The sequence below is a fragment of the Pseudorca crassidens genome, chromosome 12 (genome assembly GCF_039906515.1).
Source record: "Pseudorca crassidens isolate mPseCra1 chromosome 12, mPseCra1.hap1, whole genome shotgun sequence".
NCBI lineage: Eukaryota > Metazoa > Chordata > Mammalia > Artiodactyla > Delphinidae > Pseudorca > Pseudorca crassidens.
Window position 1 is genome coordinate 81,839,734 of NC_090307.1, and position 24,271 is coordinate 81,864,004.

General features: G+C 48.6%; 1 protein-coding gene across 1 annotated transcript in view; it reads left to right on the top strand.

Annotated features, from left to right (window-relative positions):
• SRRM4 (serine/arginine repetitive matrix 4) overlaps nucleotides 1–23,343 on the top strand; it is a 173,227-nt gene extending 149,884 nt beyond the window's left edge. Inside the window, exons 9-13 of the mRNA XM_067700772.1 lie at nucleotides 9,099–9,400; nucleotides 12,463–12,654; nucleotides 17,847–17,957; nucleotides 18,611–18,751; nucleotides 20,505–23,343. Coding sequence (XP_067556873.1) covers nucleotides 9,099–9,400; nucleotides 12,463–12,654; nucleotides 17,847–17,957; nucleotides 18,611–18,751; nucleotides 20,505–20,778 — 1,020 coding nt within the window. The 3' untranslated portion in view covers nucleotides 20,779–23,343. The remainder of the gene's footprint in view (nucleotides 1–9,098; nucleotides 9,401–12,462; nucleotides 12,655–17,846; nucleotides 17,958–18,610; nucleotides 18,752–20,504) is intronic.
• The last annotated feature ends 928 nt before the right edge of the window (nucleotides 23,344–24,271 follow it).

Below are 24,271 nucleotides of genomic sequence, written 5' to 3' on the forward strand. Positions count from 1 at the left end.
GGCAGTACCCACACTCAACCAGTTGTTGAATATTTTGAATATCACCCCTGGAGGTGACGGAAGCAAGTACAATATGTAGTAGGACCACAGAGGAAGGACCAAGGTCTAAGAGATCTTGGTGTCTGAGAGGACTTTACAAATAAAGGAACATGTGAGCTGGGCTGTGAAGGATGAGTAGGAGTTCACCCAATTGAGATGGCTACTGAGATAGCTAAATACCACTGTGTGCCAGGCACTGTCACATACTTTACAGTTTTTCTTTTTCTCATTTGATTCACAAAACAGTTCTTTGAAGTAGATGCCATCATTATCACCATTTTTCAGATGGAAAAACTGAGGCTCAGAGAGGTGAAGTGACTTAGGTCAGTAGCCCAATGAGTAGGAAGGGGAGCTGGTATGAATCATGGCTTGTATCTCAGAAGCTTACTGTGATAGCCAGAGGGCCTATTGGATGACAGAGAGGTTGGTGGCCCCAAGGTCTGGCCACGCCCTGTCCTGTAGCAGGGGCTCCTCTGTGAGGTCTATCCTAATTGGAGGGGGAATCTAAAGAGGGCTGATCAAGACTGAAATTAGACCCAGGAGAGGGCAGTCTCCTCCTTTCTCCTCCTTTCTCCTCCTTCTGCCTCTAGCAAGCCAACAGCTGCCACATAACCCTTGCCAACAAAAATCTGCTCAGATACGGCAAAAAAAAAAAAAGGCAAAACTTGGGCTCCGTAAAAGAGGACCTCATGAAACTTGTGAATAGTAGGAAGCAGGAGGTGACAGTGATGAAGACAGGAGCTTTGAAGCAGATTCGGATACTCCAGAGTTCTTGATTTCATCTCCCTATGAGACTGGATAACAGCCATAACTCTGCTTCCTGAGCACCTACTATGTGCGAGGTGCTAGGCTGAGTTCTTTACATGTGTCACCTCATGCATTTCTTATAATAGCCTTTCAGGGGATCTTCTGCTAGTTTCCTCATTTTACAATGAGGAAACTGCAGCCTAGAAAACTTAAGTAAAAGGTAGCTGTTAAATGGAGAAGTTAGGATTCCAACCCAGAAAGTCTACCCTCAGAGTCCAGGTGCTTAATTACTTGACTTCCCTTGTGTCATTTCACTTCGCTGGGCCTCTGTGTCCTCATCTGTACCTTTAACTAATAAGCATACTTACTGCACAGAGTGGTTGTGAGGGTGGAGTGAGATAAGGTATCCATTCATTTATAAGATATGCATTAAGCCCCTACTATGTGCCAGGCACTGGGTGAATAGCAGTGAACAAGACAGAGGAGATTTCTACCCTCATGCAGCTTCTGTTTTATGAGCAAAACTTAGCCTGATGCTTGGGACATAACCCTCAATATACAGTAGTTGCTAGTGTTATGATTTGTCGTCATAATGGCTGAATTAAACTTGCTCCCAGTAAAAGCAGACATGATGTTTTTGAAGTATCTCTGGCCTCAAAAAGCGTAATCATATCCAAGATCTCAGGTGAACCTCAGAACAACTCTAGGAGAATGGCAGGTTATGCCTCCTACTTTGCAGGCAGGGGAAATGAGGCTGCGGGAGCATGTATGGAGGGTCCAGCCTTCCCACCTCTGACCCAGGTTCTCACGTACATTCTGCAAAAGTGAGCTCTTGCCCAAACTAGGAGACTCACTAATCCAATGCCATTCATTGCCGTTTAGAGAACAAAGGGACTAAAATGCGGAAGCAGGGGGCCGTGAGACTGAGGCATTTGTGGGACCAGTTATTCTTTTTAAATGGAAAATGGAATAGCATTGTCAACTTTTACTTTTGCCAAGCAAGAACAGGAAAAAGAAAACCACCATTTTCTATACTGAAAGGGACATTTACCATCTGAAGAGGAAGAATAGACAGGCCTCAGAAGAAAGGATGAGCCTTTAAATCAAATGCATTTCGTTGGATGAAAAACTCATTCCACTGAACTTTTTTTTTCCTCATTTCAATTTGGACTGGTGAAAATTTTGCCTGACTGGATCCATGTAGAAATTTTCAAGAAGAGGTGGGCTGAGGGCCCTCAAAAGGGGCTTCCGAGAAATGATGAGGTTGAAGCTGCTGGTCCCCTTCGGCTTCCTGACGGAGGGAAGGAGAGACATCTGGCCCCAGGCCCAAGGTCAACTTCAGTGCACAGCCCTGTGGGACCACCCCAGCCCTAAAGGACTTTGTCATCTTCCCAACATCCTCAGCAGATCCCTGTCTTTCTCCATTCCTCCCCCTCTCTAATGAACTCCTAACAGGTCAATGAATCCAGTCTTTTGATGTCTTCCTAATTAATGTGCAAAGGAAGATGAACAACAATGAGGAAAATAAACTTAATGTCTTTGTGAAACAAAAGGTTTAAAAAAAAAAAAAGGAATAAGCAGAACCCTCTAGCTAAAAGCTCTGCCATGCAGCTCTACATTCACATGAGAATTCCCAGTCCCGCATATTGGCAGGGAGGGAAAAAAAATTTATAGCCATCTCTCTCCATGGAGCCATTTGAAGCTCAGTAAATGGACTTGTTCAGTTTAATTGGAATTCTCTTCTTGATTGTATTTTTGTAACCTATTAGGCTGTGCTGCCTCTTGATCTCGGAATTCAGCCGAAATTAAATTTTGAAGTGTGAGAGGTTGCCTTTTTCTCCCGTTCTTGATTAAATAATGATTTGAAACAAAAACAATAAATAACAGTGCCGGCTTCCCTGGAGGGCTGAGAGAAACTCCCAGTGAAACACCAGGAGCTGGAGTTCATGGTGGGGGGATTTAATTACTTATTAGAAAAACCCAAATGTTGATGCTGAGTATATTAAGGAAAAAGAATAGGCAAGCTTATGAGTTTAAAAGAAAAACAAACTGGAGCTTCACATTGGCGGGGGCTAAGAGAATAAAGGGAACGTATTCGTTTGTTTTCTCCCAGTGGCCGTGAGTTTGTGAAAACCAGATTGTCCTTAAAAAACCCTGGGATTAGCAATCCTGACCCAGAAGGGAAAAGCTTGTAATAGCTCTGAGGTCTGGATATGGCTTCATGACTCTGTCTCCCGGTTCCTTTCATTGACAAAGTCCAAGAGGGTTCGAAAGGGCAGAGATGGGGAAGATGGAAGGGAGAGATGAAACGTACAGTATGCACCGTGTCTGTGCTGCTTTGAGCTAGATCCGGGTAGCAGCGAACACTTAGAACAGAGGGTCACAAACTTAGTTGTCTCAAGGGCCAGGCAGCTAATAGATACAAGCAGCAGGGAACCCATAAGGCCTGGGGCCGGGAGAGCTTGTGCTCCTTCCAAGAGGGGCAGCTGCAATTACTCACAAGCCAATTATTACCAAGCAGGAATGTCGACTCAATCTGGCCAGATCCTCTCATTTTTCAGCATGAAGTAGAAATGGGCTGTTATGTGAATCTGCCCCACTCTACAATGTTGACAGTTCATTCAAATTTATTGTCGAACATAAATTTGTTTAGCCGGTAAGTGGGCTAAAGAAAGCATATCTGAAACAAAGTATAACTTGGCCCGTCCGTTTTCCAGTGGTGTTTTGGGGTGTTGAGACAGATGCTGTCCGTTTATATCCCCTCCCCCTCCCCACTTCACACACTGCCAGCTTCCAGCTTCCAGGTAATGTTCTCTGGCTGCCAAAGACCACTTTGTTTGGCTGGGTGGCAGTTTGGACCTACTAGAGAATTGACACCCTTTGGGTGCAGCCTTTAACCCATGAGTGGCAGGGAACTGGTGTATAAATATCACAGCTCCCTCCTTGGTTGTAATTAACTCTGGAGCTGTCTCTGCCTTGGCTCCCAGGGTGTCCTCCAGAAGCCCTCTGTGGCAGCTGGCTTGATAACACATCTTCATCTGGCTCCTTCTCTCCCCTGTTCATTGCCCCCACTCTCCTACTCAGGCTCCTTGCCCTCAAAGAAACGGCCAGCACTCAAATTCCTATCTCAATTTCTAGGAGAACCATATGAAGACAGGTGCATTTCACTTGGTGATTAAGCAAATCTTACAGGGGCTGAATTTTTGTGCCAAGCCCCAAAAGCAGGCCTTTGTGAAGACATAAAAAGAAGGGCAAGTCCGGGATGGAGGAAGGGGTCAGAGTGGACCACAGAAGAGAGCCCTGGTATGAGGGTCCCAGGTCTTAGACAGGGGTCCCGGGTACCATGAGGGCATTGTTCCTGGACAAAAGTGGGTCTAGGATGACTCCTCCCAGTGGGCCTCTTGAAGACCGTTTTGCAGCTAAGCTGGGGATACAGGGGCAGAGAGCAGTTATGTGCATAGAAGAGAAATTTCCAGTGGATGAAGAAGAGCTCGTCAAAGACGACTTGTGAGTGGCCTGTTATCTAAATGAGGAGACGGGGAGGAAAGCGGGGGGGCCATCCTGTCACGCCAGCGGCCAGTGGGCAGCAGTCTGCATCCTCCATGCGGAGTGAGAGTGAACATCTGACGAGGAAGGAGACACTTAGAGATGGGAGGCGAGCACACAGAGGCCTCTGTCGTCTGCCTGTCATAAAGTCCTTGACTTTATGAAGGTCTCCCCTGCATTATCATGGCATCACTCGCACACGCACGCACACACACGCACGCTCACACACACACCCCACAGTCTGCCTTTGGCCCCCCTCCGTTGTGTCTTTCCTCCGTGTGTGGGGTGAATGGAGAGCTCTGGAGAAGGAGGAATCTGAGGCTAAGAGGCCATTAAACGATCCAGACATCCCTACTGAGTTTATGAAAATGTTTCTATCACCTGGAAGCAGAGAGAGCCCATCAAGACTGGTAAAGACAAAACCAAATAGAGTTCAGCTAAAGGAAGCAGGAATGAAAGTCTTCGGGCCACCACCCCTTCCCGCGACCCTCAAAATAATCCTTAAAGCAGGCCGAACAGGGGGAGAAGATTTGCGTCTCCAGGACCTGCTAGGCATGTCATGTTACGCTGGTTGTGCCCTGTCCAAGGGTGACTGGCCTTGGAGTTACACCCCACCGACCCTCCATTTGTCGAGCCAGCTGTGAAAACCGATGTGGGGCTGCTTCAGTCCAGAGAAAGGTATATCTCTTTTCTAATTTGTCTGGCCAGAGTGGGGCACCATTTTCGAGTTCCTGACCCAGGGGGAGCACCGTTCTAGCACCTGAGCAAAGTCACTGCATGGGCCAGCAGCCCTGTTGCGTGCAAGAGGCCAGACCCATTTCATCTCTTAACCCGACCTCCCAGGATAGCAGAAGGTGGAAAAGGAAGTAAGGAGACCCAACACCGCTTGTCTCATCTGGAAGGCTCCTCAGGTCAGGAACTTCTCACCTTAGCCTGGAACTTATGCTGTTGAGCATGTGTAGACTGGGCTCCTGTGTGCTTTCTCTGAGGGTCCTAGGTCTGATGAGGGCCAGGAGGAAGAGCGGAGGGCATTCCTTCTCTTTGGCACTGGCCTGGACCTAAAACTTTATTCTAGAGATTCTCTCTGGCTCACATGCCCAGCCCTGAGCTGGTCTCAGGACCCCAACTTTCAGCCCATCCAGATGGAGACAGGAGGTAAAACAAGCAATTACTGCCCCCTCGCCTCAATAAGAGTGCGGTGGCAGACAGAAGCCACTCATTTTTGAATGAGTGAACGAATGAAAGAGTGAATGTTAGAATGAATGAAGTAGAGAGTTTTGTGCTTTCCTGGCCTGGAGCTCAGAGAAGGCTTTCAAGAGGAGGTGATATGTAAACTGGAAGATGAATAAATTTAGCCATGTGAAGTGAGGAAGAGGGCAACAGTGTTCTAGGCAGAGGAAATGGCATAGGCAAGTGGCCTGGGGTTGGGAGAGCAAGATGTGCTGGTAGAACCAAGAACACTTTCTAATCGATTGGCCTAAGGTCGTGGGGGCCAGAGTGGGGGGGCGGGTATATGGAAGAGATGAGGTTTGTGAAGGACACAGGGTTGAGCTGTGAAGTGTCGACACTGTCACGCATGTCAAAGAATTTAGATTCATCCGAAGAAATGGGACTTTTAAACAAGCAGGAGAGGTTGGTATTTTCAAGCCCCAGGGTCAACCCAATGAGGACATTTCAGTAATACATTTATCTCTGTTTTCCGTGACGATGGGAGAGCATGATGCCTTAGAGAGTTCTCAGTTCTGATCACACAAGTTGCACGTGGATAGTGGTCGTGGTCAGGTAGCGACACTCTGAAAGTGTCCCTGTGAGCTCAGGATGTGGGGTTGAGAATGTGAAAAAGGCAAAGTCCCCTTCTATATCCACGAGCCCCGAGGGGCCTTATGTTCAGGAGATCCTTCCCCCTGGGGACTCTTGATGCACCAGGGCATATCCTTTGAAATTAGTAGTCAAGGTGGAAACAAGTACCTGGGCAGAGAAAGGCCCAGACTGGATGCCTCCAGGTAGCAAAAGCCGTAGGATACTGGAAACCATTGTATTCATGGTCCAGCCTGGTTCCTTCCAGGAGGGGCTCACCTGAGTCACTTGTGATACACTGGCTACCAAACATTCACTGTCTCTGAGGCAAAGATTCCATGAGCCCATCCCCAGACCAAGCCCCAGCCTGAGAGCCCAGGTCCCAGGGTCTAATTGCCTGGCACGATGCTTTGTCATTCCTGACAGAGGTGGTGGAAATACACATGTAGCCATTGAACTCTCAGAGGTGGGAAGGATATGGCATCCAACTTGCAAACTGCAAGACAAAAAGGAGCTGAATGGAAAAAGGGCCTTTACGTTAATTTTTAAAGAAGTCTCACACTAGAAAACCCCACTTGGGCAACCTTATTTTGAGGTCCCTTGTCCCAGAGCAAAGCTAGCCAGATTGCCAAGCATGTACAGTGGCAGCCACGCTGGGTGGAACCTGGTAAAGCTGGACCACCACCTTGTCTGTGTGCAAAGCCTCCTGGGAGAATCCGCAAAGGAAGTCCCACCTCCCCAGCTCCAGGAGCTGATATCCTGAGCTGGTGGAGTCATCACTGTTATTCTCACAGTTCCGTTGTCTCTGTATCTCACCCTCATGACCAACTGCTGAGAAGGCAGAAGTGTTTCCTTAAGAAAGCCCAGAAGTCCTCCTTCTTTAGGCCCAAGGTGCATGGGAGAAACTGGGTGGGAGAAGCAGGCTTTTGATGGTGAGGCCTACGCTAATATTTGCAGGGCCTGGGACAAGCGCATAGGAGGAGAGCCACACACTATATATGCAAATGTTTATAAGTCAATCCATCAAACTTAGATGAAATAGGTTCTCCTATCTTGGCAAACATACCTTCGAAATGATCTGGAAAGTCAGATTTGGATTTAGAATCTTGGACCCCTCAGAGCGCCAGGCCACAACATGACAGACCCCTCACAGCGCCAGGCCACAACAGAGAATCTGCCCCGAGGCCCTGGCCCCTCCCATTCTCCCCCCATGTCCTTGCATCGTCCAGCACCGTGATGGACCTCCCACCCAAGCACACGGACACCTAAGCCTGAACATGCAACTTCTGTTCAAATAGCCACACTTGGACCTAGGAATGTGCACACCTGAAGCATGGTCTACCCCTGGGAGAACAGATCCATGGGTGATCCTGCAGAGACCCTGGAAGGGGACTCAGGGGTCATTTAAACAGAGAATTCTGGGATTTCAGGTCCCCAGAGAGTCATTTCAGGGGGAGTGGTTTACAGGTGGTGCCTTCCCAGCCCCACAGATTTCTCACCCCAAGGGGATGGTTATCGCAGGAGGAGACCCGGGGAAGAGGTCCATCTTGCCCACATCTAAGCATGGTATTGTTGGGGGACCAGAACCAAACCCACTATGTCATCCCAGCTGTGAGACTGGTCTGAATGTTTAAAGAAAACCATCCATTGTACTTCTAAACACACCATAGCCTTCCCGAGGGCTGTCTCTCCCTCGCCTCCTTTACTCCTTCATCTGTCCTAGATCAGCCCCACACAGGATCCTGGGGACCCCTCCTCATTCCCAGGCACCCCAAGGCAGCCCCTCCCAAAGCCGTTTGTCACAAGCACACCTTCCCTGTTCCCCGCCCCCCATCTTGACACCTTAGATTGATGCGAACTCTAGCCGCCATCTGCATTGTCAGCAAGGGTTTCTTGATCCAGCTTGGGCATTAAGGGACTGATGAGGTTAGTGTTGATGGCTTGAGGTCCCGTTACTGAGAAAGCCAACCAGAAGTGATGCTTCACCTGTCAAGAACACTGAAAACCCAAAGTTCAGGGCCAAGTGTGAGGATGTACAGAAAGGTGTGTGTTTTTTCTTGTCATTTGCGACTCTAATGATGGACTCACCTTGCCCGCTCTTCCCTTTCTCTTACACCTTACCTACCTACTAAAGGAGGAGTTCTTGCTTGGTAAGTGGATATAATCCGCAAAGACATGAGAGAATTTATTAGAAGCCACTCGAGTGCCTTAGCTACCTTCTCCAGGGGGAAAAGGACACACGCAGATATCCGTAGAGAGCTTTTTTTTGTTTGTTTTCCGTCAGACAGTTTGACTTCCATTTTTTATTTTTTGTCCCCTCTTTCTTTTCCCCTTTAGTTGAAAACTACTAAAATATCATTTTGTGACCTTGACTTTATATTAAAAAAAAACTCTCATCTTTATTTCATTTCTTTTCCCCACGTGATATTTGTTTAGGGTTCTATTCGGGCAACTTTTTCTTTAAAAAAAAAAAAAGTCAAATTTGTTGAGGATTTGGTTGACGTTTAAAATTTTGGCTTTATCTCCTTTTTTTGTTCTTAAGTTTCAAGATATATTTTTTCAGGCCCATAGCCTCCTTTCTTTCCCCCCACTTTTCTTTATTTTTATTATTGTTTTAGGTTAAGGGTGTTTACACCCCCCCTTCTCTTAAGTTGTTGCTTTCGTTTAATTCCTTAGAAATTAAATTTTGTATAATTTCCTTTTTCTTTTGTTTAATCTGGATCGCATGCTTTTTTCTCTGCATGATACCTAAATCTTCCAGTTATCCTAGCAGGGGGTAAAAAAAAGATCTCCTTTCTATGGTATTCTTTCAGGAATTTGTGCTTTTGTTTTTTGGCGTCTCTCCTTTCCTCTCCTCTCTCTCTTTCCTTTCGTTACAGTGCATCATGATGGTAAACATTTCTTGGTTATTTAGACACAGCCCGCAGACCCAGCGCGCAGCAGTGTCCAACGGGTGTTTTTGCTTTCAGATCACTGGGCCGGGGGCTGCTACCCTCTTTACCAGAACTGCCAGGCTGCTCGCCACATCCCGAGGACGCTCCCAGGAGTATGACTCGGGCAATGACACCTCCTCGCCACCCTCCATGCAGATCAGCTCAGCCAGGTCTCGGGGTCAGGAGAAGGAGAGCCCCACTGGGGGCCTGAGCAAGAGCCGGGGCCCCAACAGCGGCAACACCTCTGATTCAGGGAACTCCTTCACCACCTCCTCCCCCCAGAACGAGGGGACCACTTTGGAGAATCTCTCCCCCACCAGCAGGGGCAGAGAGTCAAGGTCAGTGCACCTGGGCGGCAGGAGGGGGTCCTGCCTGAGCTCCACAATCTCAGTCTCTCACCCTAGCACTACACCACACACACAGACTCCAGCTCTTTTATTTGAGAGAGAGAGAGAGAGAGAGATCGGCATCATTTTTGAAAAAACTATCCAAGGAGATCAGCTTCAGGTATAGCTGGATCCAGGGTCTCAAAAAGTATGTCATCAGGAATCTGTCTTTCCTATTACATCTCTCAGTTCTGCTTCCCCCTCTCTTGGCTTTATTTTCAAGCAGATCCTCCCAAAGCATTGGCAAAGATGCCATCCAGTTAACATTCTATCGGTCTAGCCAGCCAATGGAAGGAAAATGCCTCTTTCCCGAGAATTTCAGCAGAATATCAGGGCAAGTGCTCATTGACTCTGCTTGGCCCAGCTTGGGTCATCTGCCCACACTAGACCAATCACACTGCCCAGGGGATGCAGTATTCTTGGCTAGAACTTGTCATATGCCACCATCAGGGCTAATGAGTCTTCCCATGTACACGAAAACTGGGGAATGTCTGGTTCTCTGAAGGAAAAGCAGGGTACTGTTATCAGGAGGAGGGATGGAGGCTGGGCAGGAAAAAACAGATGTCAGTTTACCAGTAATCAGAGGAGAAAGTCTAACATTTAAAGTCACTGTCATTTTAAAATATGCCACAGTATTTACCCAAACACATTGAAAATCTATGTCCATACAAAAACCTACACATGGATGTTTTTATAGCAGCTTTATTCATGCCCAAATTTGGAAGCAACCAAGATATCCTTCAATAGGTGAATAGATAAGTAAACTGTGGTCCATACACACAATGGAATACTATTCAGCACTAAAAAGAAACAAGTTACTAAGCAATGAAAAGACAGGGAGGAAGCTTAAATCCATGTTACTAATAGAAAGAAGTCAATCTGAAAAGGCTGCACATTCTACGATTCCAACTATATGACATTCTGGAAAAGGCAAAGCTATGGAGACGGTGAAAAGATGAGCGGTTGCCAGTGGTGAGAGGGTGGAGAGGGGTGGATCTGCCTGCCTCAGGGCATCCCTGGCCTCAGTTCACACCCAAGCTCGGCTGGGAGCCAGGGCTGGGTCAGAGCAAACGTCCATGTCTCCAAGAACAGGCAGTGATGTTCCCAGATATCTACTCATATACTTCAGGGCTGTTATGCAGGAAATACTGAGAATAGCAATAACAACAACAACAACAATAATAATAACAGCAGCTATTATTTATGGAGCCCTGAGGTACTATGCCAGGTGCTTTCCATAGATAATCTTCCTAAACTCCTTCTAAAACCTTTATGGGATAGGTTCTGTTATAATTCTTTTTTAGCTGATGGGGAAACAAGCTCAGAGCAGTTAAGAACCTCACTTAATAAGGGCCGGCACCGGGATTGAAACACAGATCTGTCTCCAGAACTGGAGTTAAGCCTGAATGGCATTTAGCAGTTACCTGCTTAATCTGATCTATGTGGACAGCCAAATTAAGTAACTTAGACCCAGCCTTTCACTGTGAAGTATAAATGATCTTTAAATCCGTGGCTATTTATGTCATGTCAGCTATGAGCAGAGGGCAGAATGGAAGAGACATCAGCTCTAAATCAGGGGAACCACAGACAGTAAAGGCAGGGGCTGGCAAGGTAGCAGGGACATGGGCTTCAGGGCTGGACAGATAAGGGTTTGAGACTCTGGGTGGCCGTGAGCAAGCAACTCACCCTTCTGGGTCTTCTCTGTAAATAAGGGATAATAATAGTGCCAACTTCCTAGGGTTGTTGGGGGCTAAATGAGATGATGCTGTGAAGCTCCTAGGATGTGCAGGGGCTCAGCCTGTTTATTCCACAGCTATTTATCAATGAACTAGGACATTTGTCTCAGGCTCTGTCCTGGTGCTGGGATACAGTGTCCAGAGAGACATGAGTACTGTCCCCAGGGAGCTCCATGTCTGGGGGAGGGAGACAACAATTATAAGACCAAGCGAGCCATCTAGGGGTGGGGGGAGGCATTGGAGGCTGGGGGCTCTGATAACACAATGGAGGTCACACAACCAGTCTTAAGGGGGTCGAAAGCCTGAACCATGAGTAGGAGTTGTCAAGTGAAGAGGGTTCCAGGCAGTGGGAATGTTCTAAAGCCTGCAGGCAAGGAAGGGAATAGGAATATTCCAGGAGGGACAAGTAGTCCACTATGGCTGGAGTCAAGAGAGGGAAGTGCCTGAGCTGAGACTGGCGTATGGGCAGGGGCTGGGTCACGATGAAACTATATGAATGTTATTTGAACTTGACCCTTGGCCCAATCCCAATGAGCATGTCCTTACCGAGAACCAACAGGAACCCAGCATGGTTCTAGGCAAGGTGAGGATATGACAGGACCCTGTGCTTTGGGTGAATTTGAACAAGCCTCCACCCTTCTTTGGGTCTCCAGTCCCCCATCTGCAAAATGGGCTATGCCAGTTTCCCAACTTAAACCAACTACATATCACTTTCTTGAGTCGTTCTGTATCCAGATACTACTGTTACTCTCATTTACTTTAATAAACTCACTTTTTAATATAAGGAAACTTGTAGTACTAGCTTAAATAGAAAATTTGTATCACCTGTCCTCAATAGACTGCACCTGTGAAAATACATGTGATTCAATCACTGTATTTAATTCTGGTTAGTTACAGTTGCCTGCCCAAGGTTCTGAGTCTCAGGCCTGCTCTCTCTCTCTTTGGGAGATTGCAAGCATTAAAGAGACAGTAAAAACCCCCTAGTACCCAACCTGGGCTTTCTCATTCATATGATCAGAGGGACTGGAAAGGGACGAAATCTTCCACCATGTGATTTGATCATACCCATCATGCACCCTGTGGTATGTGTCCTACTCTGTCTCTGCTCCACTAACATCCGTGGTCTGGGAAGTCTTTCCAGAGGTAGTAAGATGGGGAAAGGTGGATGGGGGGTTCTGAGAGCACCACAGCCGAGGCAAAGTACGGAGGTGAGTATCAGCTGAAGATGCCCTGGACCAGCGGGCGGGCCAGTGCTAACAGCCATTCTCCCCTCTGCAGAGGATTCCAGTCGCCATGTCTGGAGTGCACCGAGGTGAAGAAGTCCAGTTTGGTCCCACCCACAGCCCGGAGCTCCCCCATGAGAGGGCGCTCCCGCAGCTCGTCCTGTGCCAGCGCCCACTCCTCCAGATCTCCAAACCCCAGGGCCTCCCCCAGGTACAGCAGGAGCCGATCCACCTCCTCTGGGAAAAGGTGAGTGCAATTTTGACCTTGGCTCTGCAGCTAGTTAAGGTAACTGGAGATGTCGTTTGACCACCAAGCGACAGAAGTGGAACAGATTTGAGTTTGAATGCCCATTCTATCTATTACTCACTGGTGGCCTTGGTTGTCAGTTAACCTGTCTGAGCCTTAGTTTCCTCCCCTGCAAAATGAAAACCGTAACAATACTTACCCTGAAGGATTGTTCGGACTATAAGACACTTAGATCAGTACTTGGAATATAATATCAGTTTTGATTGTTGTTATTGGCATGAGGATGCATTCATGCGTATATGTTATCTTCTGCTGCATAAAAATTATCCCCCCAGTGTAGCATCCTTATCAATAAGTTTTTCCTTGGTTCTTGATTCAGTGGATCAGCAGTTTGGGCTGGGCTCAGCTGAGTGGTTCTTCTTCTGTTCTCTCTTGGGTTCATGCATGTGTCTTCCATCAGCTGGTGGGTTGTCTGGGGGCTGGCTGGTTTGAATGACCCCAGCTGATTCATCTCTGCTCCATGTGGCCTCACATCTTCCAGCACGCTTGTCTGGGCTTGTTCACATGGTGATGGCAGGGTTCCAAGAGAGAGCAGTAGTGTGCAAGGCCTCGGCTTGGAACAGGCATGACTTCTTCAGCTGTTTTCTTAGCCATTGCAAGTCAGAGGACCAATCCAGATAGATGCAAGGGAGGCTCCTCTTAGTGGGAGGAACTGCAAAATCACACTGCAAGGGGCATGGATACAGGGAGAAGAATTGTACCCATTTTTTTCACTTTACCACTCAATTCTAATAACCCCTGGTTATTGTTTGATTTTCTCATGTGGAATAACGATATGGCAGAATGCAGAGACATGCGATCTCAGGAATTGGAAGATTCCATCCAATCTAACCAACCCACAGCTTCATGGAGTCCAGCTTCCCTCTACAAACAAGAACTTCCAACAGCAACCCAACTATTCCTCTTCTACAACCATATCAAAAAACAGTTGCTTACGTAGGTGGTTACCTCAAGACCAGTTCATTCAAAATAAGGAGGCAAGGAAGCTAACAGAAATATTCAACATGATAGAGTAACATAAGTAGAAGAGCAAGTCAGGCTAAAAGGAAAATTGAGAGAAATAAAATTAAATCAGGAGGAAGGTTAAGTCCCAAAGGCATGTCCTACCATTCTGTACGGTTGGCCATCTGTATCTGTGGGTTTCACATCCCTGGTTATGAAAGGCCAGTGTATTCAATATACTGTGCCATTTTATATAAGGGACTTGAGCATCTGCAGGTTCTGGTATCTGCAGGGACTCCTGGAATCAATCCCCCGCAGATACCGAGGGATGACGGTTGTTGCTATGGAGGTGTGCTGCAAATGTGACTCTGAGCTCCCTGGCAGACAAAGCAAAAAGGGAAATTGTCCCTTTACATTATTAAAAAAAGATAAAAATTGAACCAGTTGCTTGGAAGAGCAGCTATTTCTGATTTTTAAGTATGAAAAATGATTCACATGGCTCCACAGAAAAGGGACACTATGTGGTACAGTGGATAGAAATGCCTGACGTCCTTTCAAAGTGTCCAAAAGCATTATTTCATCGTAACTCTTTTTTATAATGTCTCTCAATATATAGCCAAAGAGCAAGTTGGCAAAGCAAATTTTTCAGGGGCCATAGCTGGACACTGTCCCAGGGCACTAAGACTGGAGGAGCTATTCCTTGTCCACACTCCTTCCATCACGCTGGGCAACGTGTAAGAATAGAGTCCCAAGGCGATGGTTATTATGATCATCTAAGAAAGTAGGAAGGGGCTAAGGAACACCTGGGTGAGGGCAAGTCAGAGCACGACTTCTTTTCAAACTGAAAAGGATAGGAAAACTTCGCTAGCATTCCTGTGAGGGAAAGCTGGCAAAAACAGAGCATGAGAGAGTGTCCCTCCTACTCATTCCTGTGCCTGTAGCAGACATTGCTAATCCATCCCAGCCCTGTTTCCCACTGAACACAGACATGGCCACATAATCCCTCTGAACCCTGGCAGGAACTACTAGCAGATCAAATCAGCAACTGTGAGATGAAAATTATTTGAAAGACTGAGAAAGAAGGGTAGATGTTCCTAGGAAAGTGGTGGAGAAACTAAGGCAGTCGTTCTCTAAACATGGGAGGCATTAGCAAGAGGGAAGAAGACTGGAAATAGCATAGGGGTTAGTAATTCGGATGCACAACAGTGTAGTCTAGCAGAAGTCAGGAGCACTTTGTAGCCAAACAGACCTGGGTTCAAACCCCTTACCAGCTGACTGACCTTGAACAAATTATTGGGTTGGCCAAAAGGTTTGTTTGGTTTTTTCTGTAAGATGGCTCTAGTAGCACTTAGTTGTCTTTAACTTGATTCAAAACAATTTTGTTAGAGTGTATGTGACAGCTGTCATATCAGTGTGCATGAGGGAGGATATTTGGGGATATATGTATATGTATAGCTGACTCACTTTGTTATAAAGCAGGAACTAACACCATTGTAAAGCAATTATACTCCAATAAAGATGTTAAAAGGAAAACAATATATTAAAATTAATAAAAGTATTACATATAATTATATTAAATATATAAAATAAACTTTTAAAAAATAAAGTTTCAAAATTTCAAAAAACAGACATCAAAATCGGTTAATTTTTGTGTAGCCACTTTAATATTGGAGATGGAAGAAAAACAACATTTTTGGCATACTATTCTTTATTATTTCAAGAAAGGTAAAAATGCAACTGATGCAAAAAAAGATTTGTGCAGTGTATGGAGAAGGTGCTGTGACCGATCGAACGTGTCAAAAGTGGTTTGCGAAGTTTTGTACTGGAGATTTCTTACTGGACGATGCTCCACGGTCGGGCAGACCAGTGAAGTTGATAGCGACCAAATCGAGACATTCATTGAGAACAATCAACGTTATGCCATGCAGGAGATAGCTGACATACTCAAAATATTCAAATCAAGCGTTGAAAATCATTTGCACCAGGTTACGTTAATTGCTTTGATGTTTGGGTTCCACATAAGTTAAGCGAAAAAAACCTCCTTGACCATATTTCCGCATGTGATTCTCTACTTAAACGTAATGAAAACGTTCCGTTTTTAAAACAAATTGTGGTGGGCGCTGAAAAGTGGATACTGTTCAGTTGTCTGGAGCGGAAGAGATCACAGGGCGAGCGAAATGAACAACCACACCAAAGGCTGTTCTTCATCCAAAGAAGGCGATGTTGTATATGTGGTGGGATTGGAAGAGATTCCTCTATTATGAGCTCCTTCTGGAAAACCAAACAATTAATTCCAACAAGTACTGCTTCCAATTAGACCAACTGAAAGCAGCACTCAATGGAAAGCATCCAGAATTAGTCAACAGAAAACGCATAATCTTCCATCAGGATAAGGCAAGACCACATGTGTCTTTGATGACCAGGCAAAAACTGTTACAGCTTGGCTGGGAAGTTCTGATTTATCTGCCACCTTTGAACAAGACATTGCACCTTCAGGTTTCCATTTATTTAAGTCTTTACAAAATTCTCTTAATGGAAAAAATTTCAATTCCCTGGAAGACTGTAAAAGGCATCTGTAACAGTTCTTGGCTCAAAAAGATAAAAAGTTTGGGGAAGATGGAATTATGAAGTCGCCTGAAAAATGGCAGAAGGTAGTGGAACAAAAGGGTGAATATGTTGTTCAATAAAGTTCCTGGTGAAAATGAAAAGTGTGTCTTTTATTTTTACTTAAAAAGCAAAGGCACTTTTTGGCCAACCCAATACATCATCTCTCTCTGCCTCTGTGTCCTCATCTATAGAATGGGATTGATAATAGTACCTAACCCTAGGAAATACTGAGGATTAAATAAGATAATATACACAAAACATTAGTTCAATAAAAATAGAACTACCAGGCTTCCCTGGTGGTGCAGTGGTTGAGAGTCCACCTGCCGATGCAGGGGATGCGGGCTCGTGCCCCGGTCCGGGAAGCTCCCACATGCCACGGAGCGGCTGGGCCCATGAGCCATGGCCACTGAGCTTGCGCGTCCGGAGCCTGTGCTCTGCAACGGGAGAGGCCACAACAGTGAGAGGCCCGCGTACAGCAAAAAAAAAAAAAAAAAAAATAGAACTACCATATGACCCAGCAATCCCACTACTGGGCATATACCCTGAGAAAACCATAATTCAAAAAGATACATGTACCACAATGTTCATTGCAGCACTATTTACAGTAGCCAGGACATGGAAGCAACCTAAGTGTCCATCGGCAGATGAATGGATAAAGATGTGGCACATATATACAGTGGAATATTACTCAGCCATAAAAGGGAACGAAATTGAGTTATTTGTAATGAAGTGGGTGGACCTAGAGTCTGTCATACAGAGTGAAGCAAGTCAGAAAGAGAACAACAAATACCGCATGCTAACGCACACATATGGAATCGAAAAAACCGGTACTGATGAACCTAGTGGTAGAGCTGGAATAAAGACGCAGATGTAGAGAACGGACTTGAGGACACAGTGCGGGGAGGGGAAGCTGGCACGAAGTGAAACAGTAGCATTGACATATATACACTGCCAAATGTAAAGTGGATGGCTAGTGGGAAGCAGCTGCATAGCACATGGAGGTCAGCTCAGTGCTTTGTGACCGCCTAGAGGGGTGGGATAGGGAGGGTGGGAGGGAGGCTCAAGAGGGAGGGGATATGGGGATATATGTAAAGCAGAAACTAACACACCATTGTAAAGCAATTATACTCCAATAAAGATATAAAAAAAAATTAGTTCAAAATCTGGCACATAGTAGAATATATAATATATAATAATAAACATTTCCTGTGTGCTGACTATATGCCAAGATGCTAAGTAATTTACCCTAATTTACACGTTTAATTTACAATTCTATGGGGTAAGTACAATTACCCCCATTTTACAGATCAGAAAGTAGTGGCCCAGAGAAGTGAAATCAACTGCCCAAAGGTCACACAGCTAACACGTGGCCAGGAGAGGAAGAACTCAATAAGGGGAAGTTGTTGATATCATTATTAACCATCCAAAAGGGAGGGGATTTCATCCTCAGGTAAGGGCTTGGTTCCTTTGCCTGGCCTCCAGAAATAAAAAGGCCTGGAGACCAGCTGAATAAAACGCTGGACAGACGGGGCAAGCCCGGCAGAGCTCAGCAGGCCCCTCAGAGGCTGTCTCCTCTCTTCCAGGTCCTCCTCCCGCTCTCGCAGCTATTCCTCCAATTCTGGCAAGAGGAGCCCGCCTAGCAGAAGCTCTAGGTCCCGCCGAAGCCCCAGCTACTCCCGCTACAGTCCCAGCAGGTACCGGCCCCGTCCCGCCCCCCCCACCCCCACACCGCCCCGCAGTCCCCACTCCTTTGCTCGGATCCTCCTGTCTGGCATCGCCTCCTCGACTTGCTTCTCTGGGGCGTCTCCCAAGCCCCGCGAGCTCCTCTCTGGTCAAGCCCTGCCGGGCTACGGATGGGAGATGACTCAGCATCATAGTGGTTCCCTTTGCCGTGTCTGGAGTGGCAGTCAGGCCCCCAGTACATCCCAGCGTTCTCATGTACTCACCCCAAACACTCCAACGGCCACACCCCAGCCCTCAGACTCTTCGCACACCTAATACTACTCCTCATCCCTATGTCCATACCCCCCAGTTCTGATTCTTACTCGGCACCTGGGCCCACCTAACAGTCATATCCTCACCCTGAAATGCCCACCTTCAAAGGCTGACACCCCTACACACGTCGAGCTGCAAGGCCCTCCCCCGCCCCCGGGTACCCACCCATCCATGCAGACTCTCCCCACAGCCGTGTCATTTTCCCTCCCACCTCCCTAGGGGCCCCGTGCAGACCCCATCCCTGCCCCAGCGAGGGGGAGGGCAAAGGTAAGGAGGAAGTGAGTGCCCCCCTCCCACCGAAAAGCCAGGCCAGCCCCAGCTCCCCAGTAACATCCCCACCGCACCCCTTCAGGGAGCGGGACCCCAAGTACAGCGAGAAGGATTCGCAGCAGCGGGAGCGCGAGCGAGCGCGGCGGAGACGTCGGTCCTACTCGCCCATGCGGAAGCGCCGGAGAGACTCCCCGAGCCACCTGGAGGCGCGGAGAATAACGAGGTGAAGCCAGGAGGCACCCACCTCCTGCCTCTTTTCCACTCCCTTCCCACCCGCTGGGGTCTCAGACTCTCCCCAGGCCTCCTTGGGGCTGGATCGCAGGATTGTGGGAGCTCAGGGACACCCTGCCCCCCATCAGCCACCGAAATGAAGTTTCTGTTCACAGCCTCGGGCGAGTCAGCACCCTCACCCACCACGCGGGCTTGCAAGAAGGGGGCGGGGCCTAGGCCGGCGGGGTGGGGTAGGATGCAGTGGCCGGCCAAGGGGTGAGCCCAGCCGGAGGAATCGGGTGTGGCCGGAATATGCGCATGCAGCTGGGGCGAGGGAGGCGGGGCTGGGCCATATGGAACGGGGACCCAAGCAAGGAACAGAACCGGGACTTTGCGTGGGGGCGGAGCCAGGCGGTGGCAACAGACCTCTGCCCTTAGACCCACAGCCCGAATGCAAGGCTTGAATAGACCCATAGGTAATTATACCCTGAACCAAGTGTAGGGAGGGCAAACAGGATTGTTTAGGTGCCAAAAGGACTGGGAGGGAGCCCTGGTGGGTAAGGGGAGGAGCACTGTTTTGGAGAGGAATGTTGGCTCTGCCACTTTCCAGGTGAGCTGGGAAAGTCTCTTCATCTCCCAGAATCTAAGTTTTCTCACCCATGAACTATTGGAGGAAATAACTCCCAGAAGTATCATAAGCATGAAATGAAAAGGGGCAAAGAGATGTGAATGCCGTTTATAAACTTACATGCAGAACACTGGAACCCACTGTGTTCCACTGTGATGGACTGAATGGCCAGACTAGATGGATAAAGATTCCTGTAACAGATAAAGTCTCGGACGAGAAAGGCCCTAGAAGAGAAGCCTGAGGTCTAAATGGACACAAATTTCTCGGACCTTGAAATGGAGAGAATGGCTGAATGTTGCCCTAAAAATGGCTCTTGACAATCGGTTGGCCTACCTCCTGGTCCTCCAAGGGTCAGCTGCTCAGTCCAGAGACCCACAAGTATCCCGGCCTCCCACGCCTCCTCCCTGGAGATGACGCGAAGGGAGGAAGAAGAGCTTGTGCCCCAGATAGTAAGGCAGGGTAATGGCATTGCCTTCTCAAGTGTCTCACAGAACACCCTGCCTTGGCCTGGCACGCGGGAAGGGAGTCCTACACCCACTGCCTTGACTTTCGAAGGTATCCTTGGAATGGACTTGGAGGAAGGCTGAGAGGAAGAGAGTTGCATTTCCAAAAGACGCTCTGGTTTCCATACTCAACCCCAAATAGTCCATCATGATGAACCCATTCAGTGTTTCCCAAACTTCCATCCCCCACTTTTGCCTTGTCTGATTATTAAGTGTACCATTTACTTAATTTTCTGTAAATAGATGTGCTTTTTTTTAAAAGGTCCATATATTTATTTCAAAAGGAAACTTGATGCACTACAGTGAGTGGAAAATCAGCCTCTTCTTTTTGCCATAAATAGAAGGTTCTAGTAAAAATAAAAATAGCAAAACAAAACTGTTGCCAGCTGGAGGTTCTCCCTGAGCCCAGCCTTGCTGTGTTTAAAAAGAAAAAAAAGTGAGATTATGACTTTTCAAAACAATATCAGCAGTAGACTGAAAGCATCTCCTTGATGTTCTCAGGACTGCAAGGGAAGAGTATGGGAATTTTTTTTTCCTGAGGAGCTGGGAAATGTCTCTTGGGACAGTGCCTGTGCTCCCTGGATTGAGGCTGGGAGGAGTCTTGCCCTCATGCCGTCTCCCTCTGGTCCCTGCAGTGCCCGGAAACGCCCCATCCCCTACTACCGGCCCAGCCCCTCTTCATCCAGTGGCCTCAGCAGCACCTCCTCCTGGTACAGCCGCTCAGCCAGCCGAAGCTCTTCCCGGAGTCCGAGCCACAGCCGCAGCCACAGCCGCAGCCACAGCCGCAGCCGCAGCCGGACCCGCACTAGCAGCAGCTGCAGCTCCCGCAGCCCCAGCCTGGGCTCTCGGAGCCGGAGCCGGAGCCGGAGCTACAGCTCAGCAGACAGCTACTCCAGCACAAGGCGCTAAGCAAAGGCCCTCCCTTGAGCCAGCTGCCTGTGGTGCCCCCTTCACTCTGCCAGCCTCCCCCACTCCCTGCCCACCCTGCCTTCTCCTTGGTATAGACATTGAGGGCTCCTGGGCCCTGTCCTTCCTGCTCCCCTGGGGGCGGGAGGAAAAGAGGGTATGGGGGCTTCAGCCTCTATGTCGAGCTCCTAGGAGCCTCCACCACACCACCCTGGGGCTCAACTCAGGCCTGAGCATGTGGAGTGAACCACCTTCTGTTGGCACAGAGAAATCTCAAAGGTTTGTAAGAAGCGATGGGTCCGTGACTCAAAAGTTTGGGTCAGGCCAGGAAAATGTAGAGAGAGCTCTGCTCACCCACTGCTGGCAGGTGGCACACGAAGGGCAGTGTGCTTCCTCACACCTGCCCTCATTCTCCTCTCATTCAGTCTCGTGGCTGCATGTGTGTGGACCCTGATGGGAGTGAGGGGTGGATGTTAGAAGAGACCAAGGGCAGTTCAGGCCCAGGAGAGGGGTCAGGCCTTTCAGCTCCCCACATAGGCCAGAGCAAAAGCTAGAAGGCTGTTGGGTCCTAGAAAGGGAGACACGTGGGTAGGGGTCATGGACATTTCAGCTGGGGGTAGGTGTCGGGAGATAGGAGATGGACTCTCGGGCCGTGAGTGTAGAAGCAAAAAGGAGGGGGGCAGTGTGCCACTCGCAGTACCTCCACGTGGTCAGGAAGACGGGCCCAGTAGCTTCTAGCCAGGGAGAGGCCACCGCACCGTTTACACAAAATGCCTCTTGGCGGCCCACACGGACCCGGCGACCTCTGAGAACGGACACGGTGGACAGCAGGACAGCCTGGTCTGCGGCCCCGCTTCCCAAATTTGCCTCAGTCCTGTTAGCTGGCAGCAGCTTAATTCCCGGGACCGTCTGCTGAACGTTCACCAGTGCCGTGGCCCGCTGCCAGTCCCCAGCGCCAGCCAGTCTGCCCTTACCCTCCGGTTGGCGCCTGCCTGCCCCCTCCCCACTGCCCAGACTGCCACACCCTGGATCCTCCCCAGTGCAGCCCAGCACCCACCCACCCTCAGCCTAAGTCGCCTCCTTTGCCTTTCAGGAATCTTGCCAGGATGGGGCACAGCAGCTCAGGTTTGGGGGAAAAGATCCAAATGCAGCGAGTCTGGGGGAAGGGGGCTTGGATGCTCCACAGCTCGCACTGGTTTCCGGAGTTTCTTATCAGCTCAGGAAAGCCCCACCTTCATTTCTGCCCTCGCCCCACTTTCCCCCACCCAGGGCTGGGCAGCGAGGGTAAGTTGATCTCCAGCACACAAATACCACCAGCTGCTTCACCCATGGAAGGCCCTGAGAACAGGGGCGTGAGGGAGAAGATCCTTAAAATAAACTCTTGGGCATCCCCCTCACCAGCTGACTGGCTTTCCGGAGCCTTGCGGGTGAGTTTCCAGTTTGTGGTGGCAACAGCAGCAGGACAGGGCGTGGAGGGAGAGGGTGAAAGGGACAGCTCCAGCTTTGGATGCTGGGGCTCTGGGAAGCAGAAGCCAAACATTCTTTATCCCTTACACCCCAAGGAGGGGTGCGCAGGGGCGGGGGGGGGGGAACATTTGAAAAAAAATCCTTTTTCTTGGAAGCAGTGAAATCCTCCCTCCCGGTCTTTCCCATCACATCAGCCTGGGTCCAGAAACTGCCCTGCAGCCAACCGGAAAGTCCTTCCTCCACTGGGAGAGCGGGGCCAGGCGCCAGGACGGCAGTGGAGGACCTGGCCTTTCCACGATGCCCTCTGGCCCAGACCTGGGCACCGCCCGCCAAGACTGATGGATGCCAGTGCTATCACCGCAGAAGGCCTGATGGCAGGTGCCTGGGCCAGGGGCAGGTGCCCTGGGAGGGCATGTACAGCAACTGTAAATAACCCTCTTCCCCGCCCAGGAGTCCAGACTGGACTCCAGTCTCCATGGAGACAAAGGCTTTCTGGAGCCACAGAACCTCCTTAGCAGGACAGCAGTGAGAGACCCAAGAGCCGGCCCCCCGGTCCAGACTGCCTTCATTCAAGCAACTCTAGGGGATCATTTTGCGGGGGGCTCCTAGCAAACCTCTTATTTATCTTATTTATTTATTTATGGTTGTTTATTTATTTATTTATTTATGGGATTCTCGCTCTCTCAGTTGCCGTTAGCAGTATTCAAGTATTTATTTATATGGAGAGGGGGGTGTGTGTGTGTCTGGGGAGGAGGGGGAACTTCTACAGTATTTTTGTGCATCTCTCTTTTTTTTCCCTCATGTCTCCATGGATGGGATTTGAGAGGCTGGATGTGGATGGGAATGTTGGCCTTTTCCCTGAAGGGGAGACTCACAGAGCTCTAAGCTTGGAACACCCTGGAGGTGGCCCGGAAGCACTGCAGACCAAAGGTTCATGACTAAGTCCACGTCCGGTGAGGTTCAGGCCTGCGCTCCAGCCCCCTGCCCCCCAGCTACCTAACTGAGGTACCAGAAAGATGAAAACAGTCAAGAGGCTTAGGAGCTAAGGTGCTGACCTGACATGGCAGAGTCACAGCTGACATGGGGGTCAGAGTCTAAAGTTAGCAGCCAAAAGCAAAAGCCTTTTTCTGTGATCTCAGAAGAGAGCACACAACTATTTCTGAACTTAGAAACAAACAAGATGAAAGGAGCAGCCGGAGGTTCCCACCAAGAAGGTCATTCTGGAACCTGTGTTGGGAACCAGGATCCAGAGGTCTTGACCAGCCCTGCCTCTCTGAGCAGCCAGCAGTGTCTTCTGGCTGCTGGCTGGAGGGGCTCCTGCCCTTTTCAAAGTCGCTCTTCACTGCCTTGACGTGGCCAGCTTGCCTGGTCTAGCTTTGGGTTTGGTGAGACTTTTGCAACATCCCTGATTGTTTCCCTGGCAATGTGACTTTACTCTGCCCTAACCCAAGCAAGGGAGTACCCCTAGCCTGGGAAAGTTTGCAAGAGCTTAAATGCCTCCTGGGAGAAAAATCTGTCCCCTCCCTGTCACTTGGTGTGTTTCTTGAATTTCCTTTACATTTCCTTTTTTTCCATCCAAAAATAAAACTGTTTGGGGGGCGCTGGTAAACCTTGTTTAACCAGAACCCCCAATCCCTGGCACTGCTGTTCCTCTGCCTAATTCACCTTCATTACACTTCTGCTTCCAGGGAATAAGGCAGATTGCCTGAAACCTGCTCATGGTGAGGACTTATTTTTAAAAGCAGTATGGAAAAAGGGAGGGAGATGTGGTTTGAGGTCAAGCAACATTCAGCCCTTCGCCCTTCCTGCTATGGATGGTCGGTAAATGAGTGGAGCGAGGCAAATTGCTTCCTTTCTCTGGGCCAGAGTTTCCACCTTTGAGTAGTGGAGGAATTTTTGAGGTACAACCCTAAACGTTGACCTGAGGCCTGGGCAATTCTTCAAAGACAGCGTGAGTTCACTGAGACTTAGAGAAAAAAGGAAAACATCCTCAGACATTTTTAGGAGGTTCTCAATCATGAGAATAAAA